Genomic DNA, 18,925 nt, shown 5'->3' with positions numbered 1-18,925 from the left:
TACTCACTTTTGTGAGAAACTGTATGTAAGGGTTTTCCAATCATCGAGGCAAAGGTACCTGTGGGTACCTCTAGCCTAATGCACTGACTAGTGATCTGTTATGTCCCCTTGCCGCTCTGTGTCTCTCAGGTGTTGCTAGCAGTGCTGCCAGTATCTGCTCAGCAAGTTACACACACAGGCTGATGTAATACTTAACCAGAGCAAGGTTTATTACTCAGAACATTATGGCATTCTTACATGGAGGAGTCTTAATCCAACAGCTTCTGTCCTTATCAGATGTAATCCCTTCTCAGCCTCATGTGCCTGCTTCCAGTTCCCCACACACACTGTCTGACTTCCTGGTACAGCTCCTCCTCCCCCATCATGCATCAGGAGAAAGAGGGTAAAGGTCACAGTGATCTATCACAAACATCACACCTCCTTTCCTTCCCAAAAAACAACAAAAACATAACAAGAGAACAAAATGTTGAACACATAACATAACAAGGCAAGCAAGATCAGTTCAGCAAGTAGTATCTCCAACTCAGTTCTGTGATATTTGCAGCACTTCATGAGCCCTTTGTCTCTGTTCCCTGACCTCCAATGTGTCCCGTAAGATTTCAGCGCTTTGCCAGTGAGGCGTTTGACGTCTTTGACGGGTAGACTTACGCAGAGGCACAGCACCGGGGGGATAGAGTCGGTCAAAGGTTCTGGAGATGTCAGTGGGCGTCCCACAGACAAATCAGTCTCTGTAACTCAAGGTACATGTCCGAGCTCCTCAGGAATATGGTCACCAACCGGTTCAGGGTTTGGTTGTAAACTTGTGGGATCATGCCAGACACCATGCCATATGTCACCAGCAGAGTTCAGAGTAGACTCTGGTGGGTGGTTAGAAAGAGGGGTCGGTTTTTTCACTGGTGGCTGGCAAATGCGTTTCCTCAATTGTGAAAGGTGTCGTCGAACACAAATGCCTTCCTCCAGGCCAACAAGGTACATTCTTCTGCCAAGAGTTCCATCAATAACGTCAGGAAGCCAAGGAGGCAAAGCTCTGTAATTCCGAGACCATACAAGATCACCGGCACAGAATCCCAGACGGGCCGGCGGAGGAGGTGTTGGTGAGTGTTCCTGCGGACGAACTAAATCAAGTTTGGTGCGGAGATGCCTGCCAAACATAAGAAAAGCTGGTGACAGCCCAGTAGTAGCGTGTTTCGTGTTACGGTACATGATCAAGAATTCCAGCAGCTTCTCCTCTGACATTCCAACCTGGTCCAGAGTGGACAGTAAGTGCTTCTTAAATGTCTGTACAAATCGTTCTGCCAGCCCATTCGAGGCTGGATGATAAGGAGCTGTTTTGTAGTGTTGGACGCCCAAGCCACTACGGAATGATTGAAACTCATGCGATGTAAATTGAGTTCCATTGTCGGAGACTATGGCTGTTGGCAAGCCATATTGAGCAAAGAGCTTCCTTAAGACTAGAATGGTAGCAGCTGAGGTAATAGAAGGCATTTGAAAAACCTCCGGCCATTTTGAATGCGCATCTACCACGATCAAATACATTTTACCCGTGATTGGGGCCAGCAAAATCAAGATGGAGTCTAGACCACGGTTCTGTTGGCCATGGCCAAGGTTGCAGGGTTCCTCTCTTTTGGGGTCGCTGGGCTTGACAGCACCCAGGACATTGAGCAACATAATCTTCAATTGCCGTATCCATTTGTGGATACCAAACATAGCTCCGGGCTCGCTGCTTCATGCGCACCACACCAGGATGGCCTTCATGCAGTATCCTTAGCATGGTTGATTGCAAGTACTGGGGTACAATCACTCTATTGCCCCATTGTAGGCAACCAGCATTAGTCACAAGCTCACATTTTCTGGCAAAGTACGGACGAAATTCACCTGAAACTCTCTCTGGCCATCCAGTCTGAACATAAGAGAATTTCTGAGACAGGAAAGGATCTGTGGCCGTATGTCTGGCAATCAGGGAGGTGGACATGCAAGATTGTGGCCTGTGTACTTCCACTACACGTATCTCTCTTAGTGGGTGGTCTCCAAGTGGCAATCTGGAAAATGCATCTGCATTGTCATGGGTATCATGGGAGCGGTATCTGATAGAATAAGCATAAGCTCCTAAAAATAAAGCGTACCTTTGTAAGCGAGATGCGATTGTTGTAGAAATTCCTTTCTGAGGGTTCAGTATTGACAACAGAGGTTTGTGGTCAGTGATAAGTGTGAACTCCCGACCATAGATGTACGCGTGAATTTTTTTTGTGGCCCATACAATGGCCAAAGCTTCCTTGTCAATCTGGGAGTAGTTTTGTTCTGCTGAGGTTAAAGACCTGGAGGCAAAAGAAATGGGGCGCTCCGTGCCATCCGGCATGACATGGGAAAGTACAGCACCCAGTCCACAAGGCGAGGCGTCACAAGCCAGGATGACGGGTTTCTTTAAATCATAGTGGACCAGAACTCGAGAAGACAGAATGAGTTCTTTAGAAAGCCGAAAAGCTTCTTCACATTTCTCTGTCCATATCCATTTAGCTCTTGCATCCAGTAAGCGATGTAATGGGTAGAGCTGGTGTGCTAGGTTCGGCAAGAAACGGCGGTAGTAATTTAGGAGGCCAAGGTAGGACCTGAGCTGGGTGACATTCCGGGGGGTGGGGGTAGGGGCATGGGTAAGGGCTTTAACCTTTTCTTCAGTAGTGTGTAGCCCATGTCGGTCCGCCGTGTGGGCACAAAACTCCAGTTGAGACTTGAGAAATTTGCATTTTGAAAGATTGACACGTAAACCATACTTTTGGAGTCTCTCTAGCACAGCTTCAACATTCTTTCTGTGTTCTTCATCAGTGGGACCAGTGATGAGCATGTCATCCAGTAGACATTGGGTGAAAGGCATTCCTGCCAGGACCTCATCCATGATCCGCTGCCAGATGGCTGGAGCTGGGGCTATGCCAAAAAACATGCGGTTATACTGGAATAATCCTTTATGCGTGTTAATGGTCAACAGATGGCGTGAATCTGGGTGTACTTGCAGTTGCAGGTAAGCTTGCTTTAAGTCTATTTTTGTAAACTTTTGCCCCCCAGCCAGTGAGCCAAATAAATCTTCAAGTCGAGGCAATGGGTATTGATCCACAAGAAGTTGGTTGTTCAGGGCTACCCTGAAATCACCACAAATCCTAATGTCTCCATTCTTTTTCTTGACAGGCACAATTGGCGATGCCCATTCACTTCTATCCACTTTCGTTATGATCATTTCAGCCAATAGGTGGTCCAGCTCTGCTTCCACTTTCTTCCGCAAGGCAAAAGGTACTGATCTTGCCTTACAAAAACGAGGTGTAGCACCAGGCTTTAAGAGGAGGTGGGCCATCTTTCATTTTACGGTGCCCAAAGAGTCCTCAAAAACCTCTTTAAAACGTGACTTCATGGATTCCACCCAATGGTCTACTTCAGAAAGCAATGTACATTGGGCAATGGCAAAAGGAGGCATGCCCAGGGCTTTGATCCAGTCCCTTCCATACAGCGGAGGACCCCCTTTCCTCACAACATAAAGGCGTAGACTTTGACATGCGGTTGCCTAATGTAACAAGGAGTTTCACATAACCCAGGGGCTGTAGTAATTCCTTGCTGTAGGTTTGTAATGTGAGCTTTGTAGGTTTGAGCGGCAGGGACAGCCCCGATGCCTTTAAATCAGTCCATGAAATGACAGACACAGCTGCCCCTGTATCAACATCCATGGAGACAGGACAGCCATTGAGTGTGACATCCACTTTAATCGCAGGAGTACTCCCAGCTACTCGAAACAGTCCAACATGCTGGACACAGGTCTCCTCATCAGAGCTGAAACCGTTATTGTTCATATCCACACGAAATATCTGTTTACGTCTATCTTTTGTGGTAGTGTTCGGGGAGCGAGAGCTGCGGCAAACACGCCCAATATGACCAGTCTTTCCACAGTGAAAACAAACAACATCCTTAAACTTGCAAGCAGGCGCACTGTGACTAGAGTTACCACAACGGTAGCAAGTCGGGGTCCCAGAGACAGAAGAATTAGGGTGGCGAGGTTTAAGCTGAGTGGCAGGGGATGGGCGTCTCGAGCGTTGAGTGATAGCAGTGTGGAATATTTCCTCACCCTGGCTTGCAGGAGTTGTAGGAGGTGCCTTCAGTAGGGTGGCATCCCGTGTTGCCAACTCCATGACCGTAGCAAGGTCAGTGGCTTTCTTCAGAGTCAAGTCGGGTTCTGTGAGTAAACGTTTCTGTATGGCTGGGTCGCAGAGTCCCATGACGAACATGTCACGGAGAGCCGTCTGCAGGTAGTCTCCAAACTGACAAGTGGCAGCTAGTTTACGTAAAGCAATGATATATGTCTTTATATCCTCCCCGGCCTGCTGCCTTCTACTGTAGAATTTAAACCGCTCTGCAATTTTTATCGGCTTCGGGTTGTAGTGTGCATGTAACGTCTGAATTAACTCAGGCAGGGGCTTAGAGGCCGGCTTGTCTGGAGAAACAAGGTCTCTGAGGGTTCCATATGCAGCTTGACCCAATGCAGTGAGAAAAACTGCAACTTTCTTATCTACAGTCACATTATTTGCTTCCATATACTGTTCCAGCCTCTCCACCCAGGAGCTCCATGACTCAGCTGCAGGATCAAATGGTTGAATAAACCCTATGAAGGCCATGTGTGCTAAAATCCACAATCCTCGTCGCCACTGTTATGTCCCCTTGCCGCTCTGTGTCTCTCAGGTGTTGCTAGCAGTGCTGCCAGTATCTGCTCAGCAAGTTACACACACATGCCGATGTACTACTTAACCAGAGCAAGGTTTATTGCTCAGAACATTATGGCATTCTTACATGGAGGAGTCTTAATCCAACAGCTTCTGTCCTTATCAGATGTAATCCCTTCTCAGCCTCATGTGCCTGCTTCCAGTTCCCCACACACACTGTCTGACTTCCTGGTACAGCTCCTCCTCCCCTATCATGCATCAGGAGAAAGAGGGTAAAGGTCACAGTGATCTATCACAAACATCACATGATCCCACTATCTACTAAGGCAGAAGGAGGCGGGCCATAGCCAATGACCACAGAATCAGACGCGGGTTACATCACAGAGCTTCTTAGGCTTTAGGTGTCCCCTGGCACTTTCTTTGACTTCAGAACCTGCAGTTTGGATGACTTGAAATGTACTTTTTGTTTTTGGTCCACAAGGATGATGCAATGTAAAAATGAAGATAAAAATGTGGATACATTTTCCAAACGGCACCTAGCTGATAAGACAGATTGTTTCAAAAGTGTCTAATGCATTTTAAAAGAGTAAAATAAAAAAAACATAATATACAATACTGTATTTAATGTCCATTATCAGGAACGGCATAACAAAGAAATCTACAAATACAACAAGTAGAATCGGATTATGTGAATTTGGGATCATCACAAAGAAACATTTTAGATCACAAGTGATGGAGAAAGTAAATCTTACCTCCGGCTTTATCCTTCTGTCCTTCTCAGACCTTCACTACAACCACGGTGTTCTCTTCTCCACCCTTCTGGTCATATACGCCCTCACATGGACTGCTAACTTACTTTTAATAAGTTCTATTATACTTTCTGCACAGTTACACACACCAATGTACTTTTTCTTAGGTAACTTGTCAGTAGTGGACATCTCTTTCTCTACAGTGACGGTTCCCAAGCTTGTGTCCTGCATTCTTCGAGGAGGAACCTCCATCTCCTTCCTTGGCTGTTTCCTGCAGATGTACTTCCTTGTGTTTCTGGGCACCACTGAGAGTTTTCTCCTGTCAGTCATGGCATTTGATCGATATTTAGCTGTTTGTACTCCCTTACGCTACGTATCATTAATGAATGATAGAGTTATGCTCATGATGAATATCAGTTGCTGGGTGGCATCATGCCTACATTCAATATTGCACACTTATACAATTATCACAATTAAAATACTGTGAGGACAGACTGATCCACCACTTCTTCTGTGATGTGACATCACTTCTCAAACTGTCCTGCTCCAATACTAGCCTAGCTGAGCTCCTACTATACACTGAAGGTTCTATGTTTATTCCTATTCCGTTTCTTTTGATACTTATTTCCTATGTGGCCATTGCTTCGGCTATACTGAAAATAAAGACCAGCAGTAGCCGAAGCAAAGCCTTTTCCTCCTGTTCTTCTCATCTCATGGTCATATGTTTGTTCTATGGCACTGTAATGTTTATTTACATCCGCCCTCCATCAGACTACTCCTCCCAGTATGATCGCATCGTTAGCATGGCTTACACTATCATTACTCCTATGTTAAATCCTTTTATTTACAGCCTAAGGAACCAAGATGTAAAACAGGCTATGAAGAAACTCATCATGCAATGGTTTTCTCCTTTCTAAGCTACAAAATAAATGTCTAAAAAGCAGATAATCTTAAAAACTATTTTGTGCCACAAAAAATGAATGTTTCAGCCTGTTCGGTTATTTGAGATATTGGAATTCAAATTCAGATTATGCAACATCAAGCCCCGCCCACTTTGCACCCAATGTTATTAACCACTTCAGCCCCGGACCAATTTTGCTGGTCAATGACCAGGCCACTTTTTTGCGATTCGGCACTGCGTCTCTTTAACTGACAATGGCGCGGTCGTGCGACGTGGCTCCCAAACAAAATTGGCGTCCTTTTTTTCCGACAAAAAAAGAAAAGGGGGATTTTGGGAGGGTTGAGGGGATTATTACGGTGCAAAAATAGGAACCAGACAAATGTGTATATATATATATAGCAAAAATAGAAAAAGATTTATTCAAATTTTACAGAGTAAAATACACAATGAAGACATAAATATTTTGTGGGAGCAGATTCTAGAAATATGTTTTGTCTGATCTAGTCGACCCTACTAGTTTCGCCACTTGGCTTCTTCAGGGGAATTAGGACAAGATCGTTTCTATAGAATACTCTAAAGAGAGAATAGAACAGTTTAAGCATACATATTCAATATGAACATTTCAACCATACATTCTCAACAATATATAATATGGATTGAAAAACAATAAAAGTTTGGCTGGGACATATGGCGAGGCAGTATGGACCATGGCTCAAAGGAAAGGCACGCACCATGGCCCACAACCGATAATCACTCCATGCTGATCAGCCCATGGAAAGGGGCTGGCAGCAAATTACCATAAGGTAGGAAAAATCAACCTACCCTAGCTTAGCTCCATGCACAATCAGCCAGGGAACAACCCCCCTCACACAGGGTGGATATAGAGATCCGGACCCGGGCAGTATGGCTATGTTTTAAAAGAGGAAAGGAGTATGAAATGTTATAAAGTGTTCGCACAGAAGGTCTTGTTGCAAACAGATAAACAGAAAAATAAACAATTACATCAGTGATTAAATCAAGTACTTTACGGGTTAAGTAAGCCATACCTTGAAGCGTGGTAAAATCAAGGTAGACAGAAAAAGATTAAATTGTCACAGGTACAGGGGCACTGTGAGGCCAGGGTTTATCTAAAGAAAAAGAAAGGACTTGAAGTAACATTTGTATAAAGCATCAAGTATTATGAAATGAATAAGTAAGTGTGTATTTAAATACCAAGGGATACACTTACATAGACTATCAAGGCAAATGTGTAGCCTCAATACAGGCAGGCATCAGCTGGTAGCAGTGAGGGATAAACCCCTTGTAGCAAAAGATTCAAGAATAGATTCCTTTAAATACAAGAAAAATAAATAGAGGAGTGTTAAACCAAAGAGGTTTCCACAGTGCTTAAACCAAGCACATAATAAAGATAAGCAGACTGGATGGTTCGTGGTAGAGGCTTGCCTAGTTACCTAGGAAAGGATGTTCAATAAAACGGTGTCCCTGCTTGTAGCAGAACTAATGAGAGCTGGCCGTGTTATTTATAGCCCGCTCGGGGGGGCGGGCAGTTCGTGATTGGATCTAAGGGATCACGTGGTCTCCGGCGCGCCTACAGTCCCCACACTCCTTAGCGCCGAGTCCGCCGCGTCACGATAGGACGCCAGCCTATCAGCGGAGCCGCATCCGGGAAGGAGGAAGAAGCCGCACGAGTACATCAGACCCTTCATAGAGAAGGCGCTGATGACAGGCGCGGTAACAGGCAAGCATCCACACATTATAGTGCGGATCAAGCCTGCAACCGAGCAAAAACAAAAACACCAAACACTGAGGAGGAATTGTTGAATAAACAGCCTGGGAGGGGAGGGACCTCCGGGGGGGGGGGGAGAATATAAAACCCATAGCAGAAATGTGGATGTACTAGTGTATGGTAAATGGTGATAGTGGCAGATTGGGACAGGCACACATCCGTTCAAGAGCCAGTTAGGGCTCAACCCAGTCCCACTGTATGGGTGAGCCCAGAAAGGTGGCACAGCCTCACCAGAAATCCGAGCCAAAGTAGAAAATATAAAACATTTTTGTTGAAAATATAAGATGATAAACATATTAATTTGCGTTATACATCAAGATCAAAAAACAGGTTGGCATTAGAATACTTATTATATTTCATAAATTGTACATCTAACAGTAGCAAAATATAAATGTCATTGGTATAAAGATATAGTAATAAGATTTATTGCCCCCCACAAGCGTGGGAGCAAACTAGTCGGTTTTAGCCACATACCGAAATGTGCCCACTAGATGGAGTATAGGGCAACAAGTTATTTGTAATCTGATCAGCTTCATGTTTGGACTTGCAGTGAGATGGTAATAGGGCAGGATAGAGTGAGGGGGAGGAAAAATGACCAGACCACTACGCCTCTCATGGATGTAAGGGTAGAAGCCACAATTTTGTACTTTATAGTAAGATTCGGATATATTTTACAAAAAGGGCTTGAAGCTTATGTATTCATTCAAGCCCGGGAATTTGGTGGCATCTAACTGGTGTATCAATTTAGTCTCAAGCTGGAGTAGGGTCTGATCAATTCCTCCACCTCGAACATGTGTTGGAACGTGTTCCAGGGCTGAAAAACTCAGGGCATTGAGATCAAAGTCGTGTAAACACGCCACATGTCTGTTCAAGGCAGTAGTCATTAATCGTTTATACAGAGGATTAACGTGGTCTCTAATGCGCTTAAAAAACGGGCAAATGTGTCTATGGGAGGAGGGTGACACAGGTGACAATACCACACCCACATCTGTTGGCTTGGTCGTCCCCGGTGTCACTTTCCCCCCTCCAGCCTCATATAGGCCTAAATCGAGATCATTCCCCTCTTTACAGATGAATCCCAACTTGTGGGCTTTTGGTCAACAAGTGACTAATGAAATCCAACTAATGGATCTAAACAAGAAGGTTGACAGGAACCTGTCTCCCTCCCTGTTGAAGGCCATAACTGATCTGCAAAATCATCCCACGCTTGTCGTGAAGCCAGCCGATAAGGGTGGAAATGTTGTTGTCATGGATGTCGAGGCAAATGAAACCATGTGCCTCGACATCCTTGGCAACAAAGACTGGTACAGGCCAATCTCTAGGACTCTGATGGATAATTTTACTAAGGAGTACTACAAACTAATTTTTGAAGCCTATCAAAAAGGCACAATCGACCTAAACACCTGGAACTTTCTGAATGTGAGGGAATCCAAAATCCCTACATTTTATGCTCTGCCAAAAGTTCATAAATCCCTCGAACATCCCCCTGGTCGACCGATCGTTTCGGGATGTAATAGTCTAACGGAAAATGCCAGTACTGTTGTTGACAGATATTTGTTGCCTCACGTGATGTCCCTTCCCTCTCATGTCAGGGACACTATCCAGTTGCTCCAAACTCTGGATGGAAAGTCCATTCCATCTGGATCTTGGCTGGTGGCTCTTGACGAGGAGAGCTTATATAACTGTATACCCCACTCCAGAGGTCTGGAAATTATATCAGCGGAGTTACAGACACGTGGCCTAACCTCTGATCCTTACAATGCCTTTATCTTAAAACTTTTGAAGTTCATCCTAACGAGAAACGTATTTATGTTCAACTCCTCCCGCTTCCTCCAGATACAGGGAGTAGCTATGGGGACCAAGTGTGCCCCCAGCTACGCGAACCTGTATCTGGGGGGGTGGGAGAAGGAGATTTTCTCGGACATACGTCTATCAAAGCTGTTGTCCAATGTCATAAAATGGTACAGATATATAGACGACGTACTCATCCTTTGGTCTGGCTCTAGAGAGGAACTCACCCTTCTTATGCAATTACTGGCCATTAACACCTTTAATCTCAAGTTCACCATGGAGTGCATTCAGACTGATGTGAGTTTTTTGGACTTGCGTATCCATGTTGACTTGACTGGCCAATTGCATACATCACTGTTTCGCAAGCCCTCTGCGGGCAACACTGTTCTTCACGCGACTAGCGGACATCCTGAACCACTGCTAAATAGCATTCCCTACAGCCAGTTCCTTAGGCTTAAAAGGAATTGTACGAGAGATACTGATTTTCATGCTGCAGCCAATGATTTATATTGTAGACTTTTGTGCCGGGGCTACAGTCGATCATTGCTTAAGAGATCATTCAATAGGGTGGTGAAACTAGATCGATCGAACCTTATCCATTCAAATACCAAAAAACAATCTGATAAAATTGACTCTATCAGAATAGTGACAAAATTTTCGCAACAGCACGTGCAAATGCAACAGGTTTTCAAAAAATTCTGGCCTCTACTTCGTGCCGACAACACGATCCCAAAATATCTAAAATCATACCCTGAGATCACATTTAAACGAACCCCCTCGTTGAGGGACCGTCTTGTCCAAAGTCACCATACAAGAAAGCAATGTGAGACGTCCATCATCAAAGGCACCTCTCCTTGCGGTCATTGCGACATTTGCCCGTTCATACACACTAATACGGTCACTTTTTTACCCAATGGCCGTATACACAAACCAAAATTTCATATCACTTGCCAATCTGTGGGTGTCGTCTACTTGGCAACCTGCCAATGTGGATGCTTCTATGTTGGCAAGACCAAAAGACCGTTTTTTAAGCGCATTAGAGACCACGTTAATCCTCTGTATAAACGATTAATGACTACTGCCTTGAACAGACATGTGGCGTGTTTACACGGCTTTGATCTCAATGCCCTGAGTTTCTCAGCCCTGGAACACGTTCCAACACATGTTCGAGGTGGAGGAATTGATCAGACCCTACTCCAGCTTGAGACTAAATGGATACACCAGTTAGATGCCACCAAATTCCCGGGCTTGAATGAATACATAAGCTTCAAGCCCTTTTTGTAAAATATATCCGAATCTTACTATAAAGTACAAAATTGTGGCTTCTACCCTTACATCCATGAGAGGCGTAGTGGTCTGGTCATTTTTCCTCCCCCTCACTCTATCCTGCCCTATTACCATCTCACTGCAAGTCCAAACATGAAGCTGATCAGATTACAACTAACTTGTTGCCCTATACTCCATCTAGTGGGCACATTTTGGTATGTGGCTAAAACCGACTAGTTTGCTCCCACGCTTGTGGGGGGCAATAAATCTTATTATTATATCTTTATACCAATGACATTTATATTTTGCTACTGTTAGATGTACAATTTATGAAATATAATAAGTATTCTAATGCCAACCTGTTTTTTGATCTTGATGTATAACGCAAATTAATATGTTTATCATCTTATATTTTCAACAATGGCTCGGATTTCTGGTGAGGCTGTGCCACTTTTCTGGGCTCACCCATACAGTGGGACTGGGTTGAGCCCTAACTGGCTCTTGAACGGACGTGTGCTTGTCCCAATCTGCCACTATCACCATTTACTAGTCCATCCACATTTCTGGTATGGGTTTTATATTCTTCCCCCCCCCCAGAGGTCCCTCCCCTCCCAGGCTGTTTATTCAACAATTCCTCCTCAGTGTTTGGTGTTTCTGTTTTTGCTCGGTTGCAGGCTTGATCCGCACTATAATGTGTGGATGCTTGCCTGTTACCGCGCCTGTCATCAGCGCCTTCTCTATGAAGGGTCAGATGTACTCGTGCGGCTTCTTCCTCCTTCCCGGATGCGGCTCCGCTGATAGGCTGGCGTCCTATCGTGACGCGGCAGACTCGGCGCTAAGGAGTGTGGGGACTGTAGGCGCGCCGGAGACCACGTGATCCCTTAGATCCAATCACAAACCGCCCGCCCCCCCGAGCGGGCTATAAATAACACGGCCAGCTCTCATTAGTTCTGCTACAAGCAGGGACACCGTTTTATTGAACATCCTTTCCTAGGTAACTAGGTAAGCCTCTACCACGAACCATCCACTCTGATTATCTTTATTATGTGCTTGGTTTAAGCACTGTGGAAACCTCTTTGGTTTAACACTCCTCTATTTATTTTTCTTGTATTTAACCACTTCGTTACCGGGCCTATTTTGGCACTTCTCTCCTTCATGTAAAAATCACAATTTTTTTGCTAGAAAATTAATCAGAATTAAAAAATAACAAAACAGTAAAGTTGGCCCAATTTTTTTGTATAATGTGAAAGACGATGTAACGCCGAGTAAATAGATACCTAACATGTCACGCTTTAAAATTGCGCACACTCATGGAATGGCGCCAAACTTTGGTACATAAAAATCTCCATAGGCAACGCTTTAATTTTTTTTACATGTTACTATTTTTGAGTTACAGAGTAGGTCTAGTGCTAGAATTGTTGCACACGCTTTAACGCACGCGATGATACCTCACATGTGGGGTTTGAACGGTGTTTACATATGTGGGCGGGACTTGCATGTGCGTTCGCTTCTGCACGCGAGCGACCGAGACAGGGGCGTTTTAAATTTTTTTTTTTATTATTTTATTTTATTTTTTTACTTCATTTTTTTATTTTTACACTTTTTTTGACATTTTTTTTTTTTTTGATCACTTTTATTCCTATTACAAGGAATGTAAACATCCCCTTGTAATAGGAATCAGTGTGACAGGTCCTCTTTATGGAGAGATGTGGGGTCAATAAGACCCAACATCTCTCCTACAGGCTTACAAGCATGAAATCGGTGAAAAAAATTTCACCGATTACATGCCGACAGCCGCGATAGCGGCTTTGTTTACTTCCGGGTACCGGGCGTGACGTCATAACGTCGCGCCCGGCCCTCCGACGGTCATAGAGATGACTGTGACCGTCTGGTCACCAGTCATCTCTATGGTTCACCAACGAGCGCCGGCCGATTCGCTCTCCGGGCCCCCGATGGCACGGGAGAGCCCGGAGAAGCACCGGATGGCGGCGGGAGGGGGGGATGTCCCCTCCCGCTGCCTAGAAGAACGATCGAGCGGCGGAACCGCCGCTTTGATCGTTCTTCTGGTACACAGAATCGCCAGCTGAAGACAGAGATATCTGAATGATGCCTGCAGCTGCAGGCATCATTCAGATATCACCGCTCAAAGTCCAGGACGTCCCAGGACGTCCTACGGATCTGAAGTGGTTAAAGGAATCTATTCTTGAATCTTTTGCTACAAGGGGTTTATCCCTCACTGCTACCAGCATCTGATGCCTGCCTGTATTGAGGCTACACATTTGCCTTGATAGTCTATGTAAGTGTATCCCTTGGTATTTAAATACACACTTACTTATTCATTTCATAATACTTGATGCTTTATACAAATGTTACTTCAAGTCCTTTCTTTTTCTTTAGATAAACCCTGGCCTCACAGTGCCCCTGTACCTGTGACAATTTAATCTTTTTCTGTCTACCTTGATTTTACCACGCTTCAAGGTATGGCTTACTTAACCTGTAAAGTACTTGATTTAATCACTGATGTAATTGTTTATTTTTCTGTTTATCTGTTTGCAACAAGACCTTCTGTGCGAACACTTTATAACATTTCATACTCCTTTCCTCTTTTAAAACATAGCCATACTGCCCGGGTCCGGATCTCTATATCCACCCTGTGTGAGGGGGGTTGTTCCCTGGCTGATTGTGCATGGAGCTAAGCTAGGGTAGGTTGATTTTTCCTACCTTATGGTAATTTGCTGCCAGCCCCTTTCCATGGGCTGATCAGCATGGAGTGATTATCGGTTGTGGGCCATGGTGCGTGCCTTTCCTTTGAGCCATGGTCCATACTGCCTCGCCATATGTCCCAGCCAAACTTTTATTGTTTTTCAATCCATATTATATATTGTTGAGAATGTATGGTTGAAATGTTCATATTGAATATGTATGCTTAAACTGTTCTATTCTCTCTTTAGAGTATTCTATAGAAACGATCTTGTCCTAATTCCCCTGAAGAAGCCAAGTGGCGAAACTAGTAGGGTCGACTAGATCAGACAAAACATATTTCTAGAATCTGCTCCCACAAAATATTTATGTCTTCATTGTGTATTTTACTCTGTAAAATTTGAATAAATCTTTTTCTATTTTTGCTATATATATACATTTGTCTGGTTCCTTTTTTTGCACCGTAATAATCCCCTCAACCCTCCCAAAATCCCCCTTTCTTTTGGTGGTATTTGATCACTTCTGCGGATTTTATTTTTTGCGCTATAAACAAAAATAAAGTGACAATTTTGAAAAAAAAAATGAATATTTTTCACTTTTTGCTATAACAAAAATGTATAAAAAAAAACGTATTTTTTTCCTCAGTTTAGGCCGATACGTATTCTTCTACATATTTTTCATAAAAAAAAATCGCAATAAGCGTTTATTGATTGGTTTGCGCAAAAGTTATAGGGCCAGATTCACGTAGATGGGCGTATTTGTGGGCGGGCGTAACGTATTTGATTTACGTTACGCTGCAGCAAGTTTATCAGGCAAGTGCTTTATTCACAAAGCACTTGCCTGTAAAGTTGCGGCGACGTAGCTTAAATCACCCGGCGGAATTCAAATTCGGCGGGTAGGGGCGTGTTTCATTTAAATGAAGCGCGTCCCCGCGCCGAACGAACTGCACATGCGCCGTCCCTAAAACATCCCGGCGTGCATTGCTTTAAATGACGTCGCAAGGACGTCATTGGTTTTGACGTGGACGTAAATGGCGTCCAGCCCCATTCACGGACGAGTTATTTGAATTTTCAAATTGCGACGCGGGAACGACGGCCATACTTAACATTGGATACGCCTCCTAGGGGGCATGTTTATCTTTACGTGGCGTATCTCTTACGGAAACGGCGTATCTTTACTTGGACGGGCAAGCGTACGTTCGTGAATCGGCGTAATGACTCATTTGCATATTTTACGCCACCTCAATGGAAGCGCCACCTAGCGGCCAGCGTAAATATTGCACCCTAAGATACGACGGTGCAGGCCGTCGTATCTTAGGCATGTTTAAGTGTATCTCAGTTTGAGCATACACTTAAACATACGACAGGCTTAGATTCGGAGTTACGTCGGCGTATCTACTGATACGCCGGTGTAACTCTTTGTGAATCTGGCCCATAGCGTCTACAAAATAGGGGATAGATTTATGGCATTTTTATTAATATATTTTTTTTACTAGTAATGGCGGCGATCTGCAATTTTTATCGGTACTGTGAACTTATGGCGGACACTTCGGACACTTTTGACACATTTTTGGGACCATTGTAATTTTTATAGCGATCAGTGCTATAAAAATGCATTGATTACTGTAAAAATGTCACTGGCAGGGAAGGGGTTAACACTAGGGGGCGTGGAAGGGGTTAATTCTGTTCCCTCATTGTGTTCTACCTGAAGGGGAGGTGGGACTGACTAGGGGAAATGACAGATCGCTGTTCACACATTGAATGAACATGCGATCAGTCATTTCTCCCCTTGAAAGGACCGGGAGCTGTGTGTGCTCCCGGTTCTCGCTCTGTAACGAGCGATCGTGGGTGCCCAGCAGTGATCGTGCCTGCCGGGCACTTGCATTGGCACCAAGGGAGAGCAGGGGGTGCGTGCACGCCCCTACTGGCTGCAATGCAAAATCACGTTATATTACGTGATTTTGCGCAGCCGAGTCGACCTGCCGCTGTAAAACTACGTTGGGCGGTCGACAAGAGGTTATGTGCTGGTTTGGTTTCAGAGATATTGAGCATTATTACATTTTCAAAACAGTTATACAATTTGTTTTTGTAAAAACGAAGTAACTAAGGAGATAAGGAGCTAATGTGTCACGGAAGCATGAATCAGACGTACAACAACAGATAAATGAAATAGGAAGGCTTTATTAAAAACCAAACAGCAAGGTAAAAGTCCAAACGGATGATCAAACAGTCAGCAGAGTCCTTCACCGGAGCCAGGGTCAATAGCCAGGAATGAGAGTCAGCCAAGCCGGAGTCCGTAACAAGAGAGAGGTGGTAAGACGAAGCCGGGGATCAGGAGCCAGAAGGATCGTCCGTGGGAGCCGGGTCGGTAACCAAGAGCAGCAGCACAATCTCAGGAGCATGTGTATACAAGAGGACCAAGCAGGGAAATTAAGCAACAGACCTCCTATATATATGCAAGGCATCCAGCTCCTCCAAGTGGGAAGGAGGAGCCGCAGGGTGTGGTAAGTTATAAGAAGCCCAGAAACCAATATGGCCGCCAGCACATGTCAGATGAAAGAAGCCTGCAGAGAGGTAAGACCATGACACTAAGTAATAGGGAGGCACAATGGTGTAGTGGACTTTAAAGGCACGTATAACATTTTTACAACGTTTTTAATGGCTCACATAGATTACATATGTATACAATGCATTTTTAATAAAACATACAAAATTGTAAAAAGGACCTATTGGTTTGCCCAGGGGGAGTACCCGTTATATACTTTCTGCGGGGCTGTATGAGACAATTCAAAAACAAAGCCCCCACTGAGATAGAGTATTTGCTCCTGTGTATTTCCAGAAAAAAGTCCATGAAGAACTAAAACTGCTCTACATATTTCGTGACTATGAATATCGCTTCTTCAGGAGCTTCTAGAAGAAAAAACTTCAATCAGAGTATAAAAACTTTATATGTGCCTTTAAAGTCCATTTTTCTGTTATTTCCCAATTCCATTAACTTACTAGGATGTGGCACATTCGTATTCAGGGTGTTTGATTACCACCCTAGGGCATTGTAATTAACCTTAATCACAATGGTGTAGTGGCTAGCACTTTTGCCTAGCAGCAAAATGGTTGCTGGTTTGAATCCCGAGCAACTGCCTGCAGTTTGCATGTTCTACCCTGTGCCTGCATAGGTTTCCTCCCACACTCCAAAGAAATGCTGGTAGGGAAATTGGCCCTAGTATATGAATGTGAGTTAGGGATCTTAGATTGAAAGCTCCTTGAGGGCAAGGACTGATGTGAATGTACAATGTATATGTAAAGCGCTCCGTAAATTGACGGCGCTATATAACTACTTAAAATAAATAAGTTAATGTATGTGTTCCTAACAAACTTTTCCAGAAACTGCAAACATTTTGTTGGCTTCACTTGAACCTATGGTCTATAACTAGAAAAAAATGAGTTGGCTTTACTTAAAACTATAGTTCCAGACAAGTTAAGGTATGTATTCCTAACTTAAAACACTATGGGGGCAGATCCACGTACCTGCGCGTAATCTTCCGCCGGGCGCAGCGTATCTAAGATACACTACGCCGCCGTAACTTATATTTTTTATTTGAATTCACAAAGAATTTGCGCTGTAAGTTACGGCGGCGTAGTGTATCTCTGGCGGCGTAAGGGCGCGGAATTCAAATGGATGTAATGGGTGCGTGTTTTATGTAAATACGTTGTGACCCGACGTAAACAACGTTTTTTTTAAACTGCGCATGCGCCGTCCCTGGGGGTATCCCAGTGTGCATGCTCGAAATTTAACCAGAACAAGCCAATGCTTACGACGGTGACGTCATTCTATGAAAATTCCTATTCGCGAACGACTTACGCAAACGACGTAAAAAATTCAAAATTGTAAGCGGGAACGACGGCCATACTTAACATTGAGTACGCCTCGTAACAGCAGCTTTAACTATACGCCGGAAAAAGCCGAACGCAAACTAAGTAAAAAAATGCGCCGGACGTACGTTCGTGGATCGCCATAAATAGCTAATTTGCATACTCGACGCGGATTTCGACGGAAACGACCACCTAGCAGCCGCCGAAAAATTGCATCTAAGATCCGACGGCGTACTAAGACGTACGCCTGTCGGATCTATCCAGATGCCGTCGTATCTTGTTTTGAGGATTCAAAACAAAGATACGACGCAGTAAATTTCAAATTACGCCGGTGTATCAATAGATACGCCGGCGTAATACCTTTGTGGATCTGCCCCTTTGGTCTACAAACTGGAAAAAAAATATATTGTATTATTGTAAAGATTGCTTTACTTAAAACAAAAAAGTTGAAAACATGAAAAATCCAAAGAGTCAGACAAAAATAAGTTTAGTTGACAGTACTTAAAAAGCTGATGCGAATAGTTGCCTCAATTTTTTGGAGTAGACCAAGCACAATATTTTTTACAGCGCGAACTCAATGAACATGGGCCCAAAATGAGCCTTCAAATACCTTGAACTACTTTAATATTCATGCACGTGTTCAAAACGGGAAGAAGGATATTATACTCCAGAGATATCTCTCAATATTGGATAACAAATGTCATCAAATGTCACCCGTTAACACCAACACCAGCCCAATCCTTCCCTCACTCAGGGTCACAGTGTGCCATCTAACAATAAATAAGACACCAGAGGATATAAATGTAAAAATATCTATGAAGGTGATCCCACATGTTGGTAAAAAAGCCTTAGCAGCGAAGTGTAACTTACTAGTGAGCCCAGAAATAATGCTAGCAGAGTCTCCGAGCTCAATGCAAGCGCCGTGGCTGGACAGTGTTGATGATCTTCTCAATCAAATATTAAAGTGGTGCCAAGTGCTGTAATCAAAATTGGTGCAATCCGTGCTCCCCTCCTGTGTGCCCGCTTACTCACCAGCTTCTATGGACTCCCATAACAGAAGTCATATGCGCTTTGCAAGTCAACTGAAATGCACTATGTTTTGGAAAACCAGGGGGCGGCCATCTGAATAGTGGGCGGCAGCAATAATACATAAATTCATGCAATGCACT

The 18,925-nt window shown here is 44.1% G+C and overlaps 1 protein-coding gene and 1 pseudogene across 1 annotated transcript; one reads left to right on the top strand and one right to left on the bottom strand.

The window, feature by feature from the left end:
* Positions 1-1,505: 1,505 nt before the first annotated feature.
* LOC120928176 (uncharacterized protein K02A2.6-like) lies at positions 1,506-3,340 on the bottom strand. The gene has a single exon (XM_040339286.1). It carries the CDS (start codon positions 3,338-3,340, stop codon positions 1,538-1,540), a length of 1,803 nt encoding a protein of 600 aa, XP_040195220.1. The 3' UTR covers positions 1,506-1,537.
* A 2,085-nt stretch (positions 3,341-5,425) lies between these two features.
* LOC120928484 lies at positions 5,426-6,437 on the top strand (annotated as a pseudogene).
* Positions 6,438-18,925: the final 12,488 nt, after the last annotated feature.

This window comes from Rana temporaria, chromosome 2 (genome assembly GCF_905171775.1).
Source record: "Rana temporaria chromosome 2, aRanTem1.1, whole genome shotgun sequence".
Classification (NCBI taxonomy): Eukaryota; Metazoa; Chordata; class Amphibia; order Anura; family Ranidae; genus Rana; species Rana temporaria.
The sequence above is the reverse complement of the archived record's forward strand: the minus strand, read 5'-3'. Positions and strand labels throughout refer to the sequence as shown.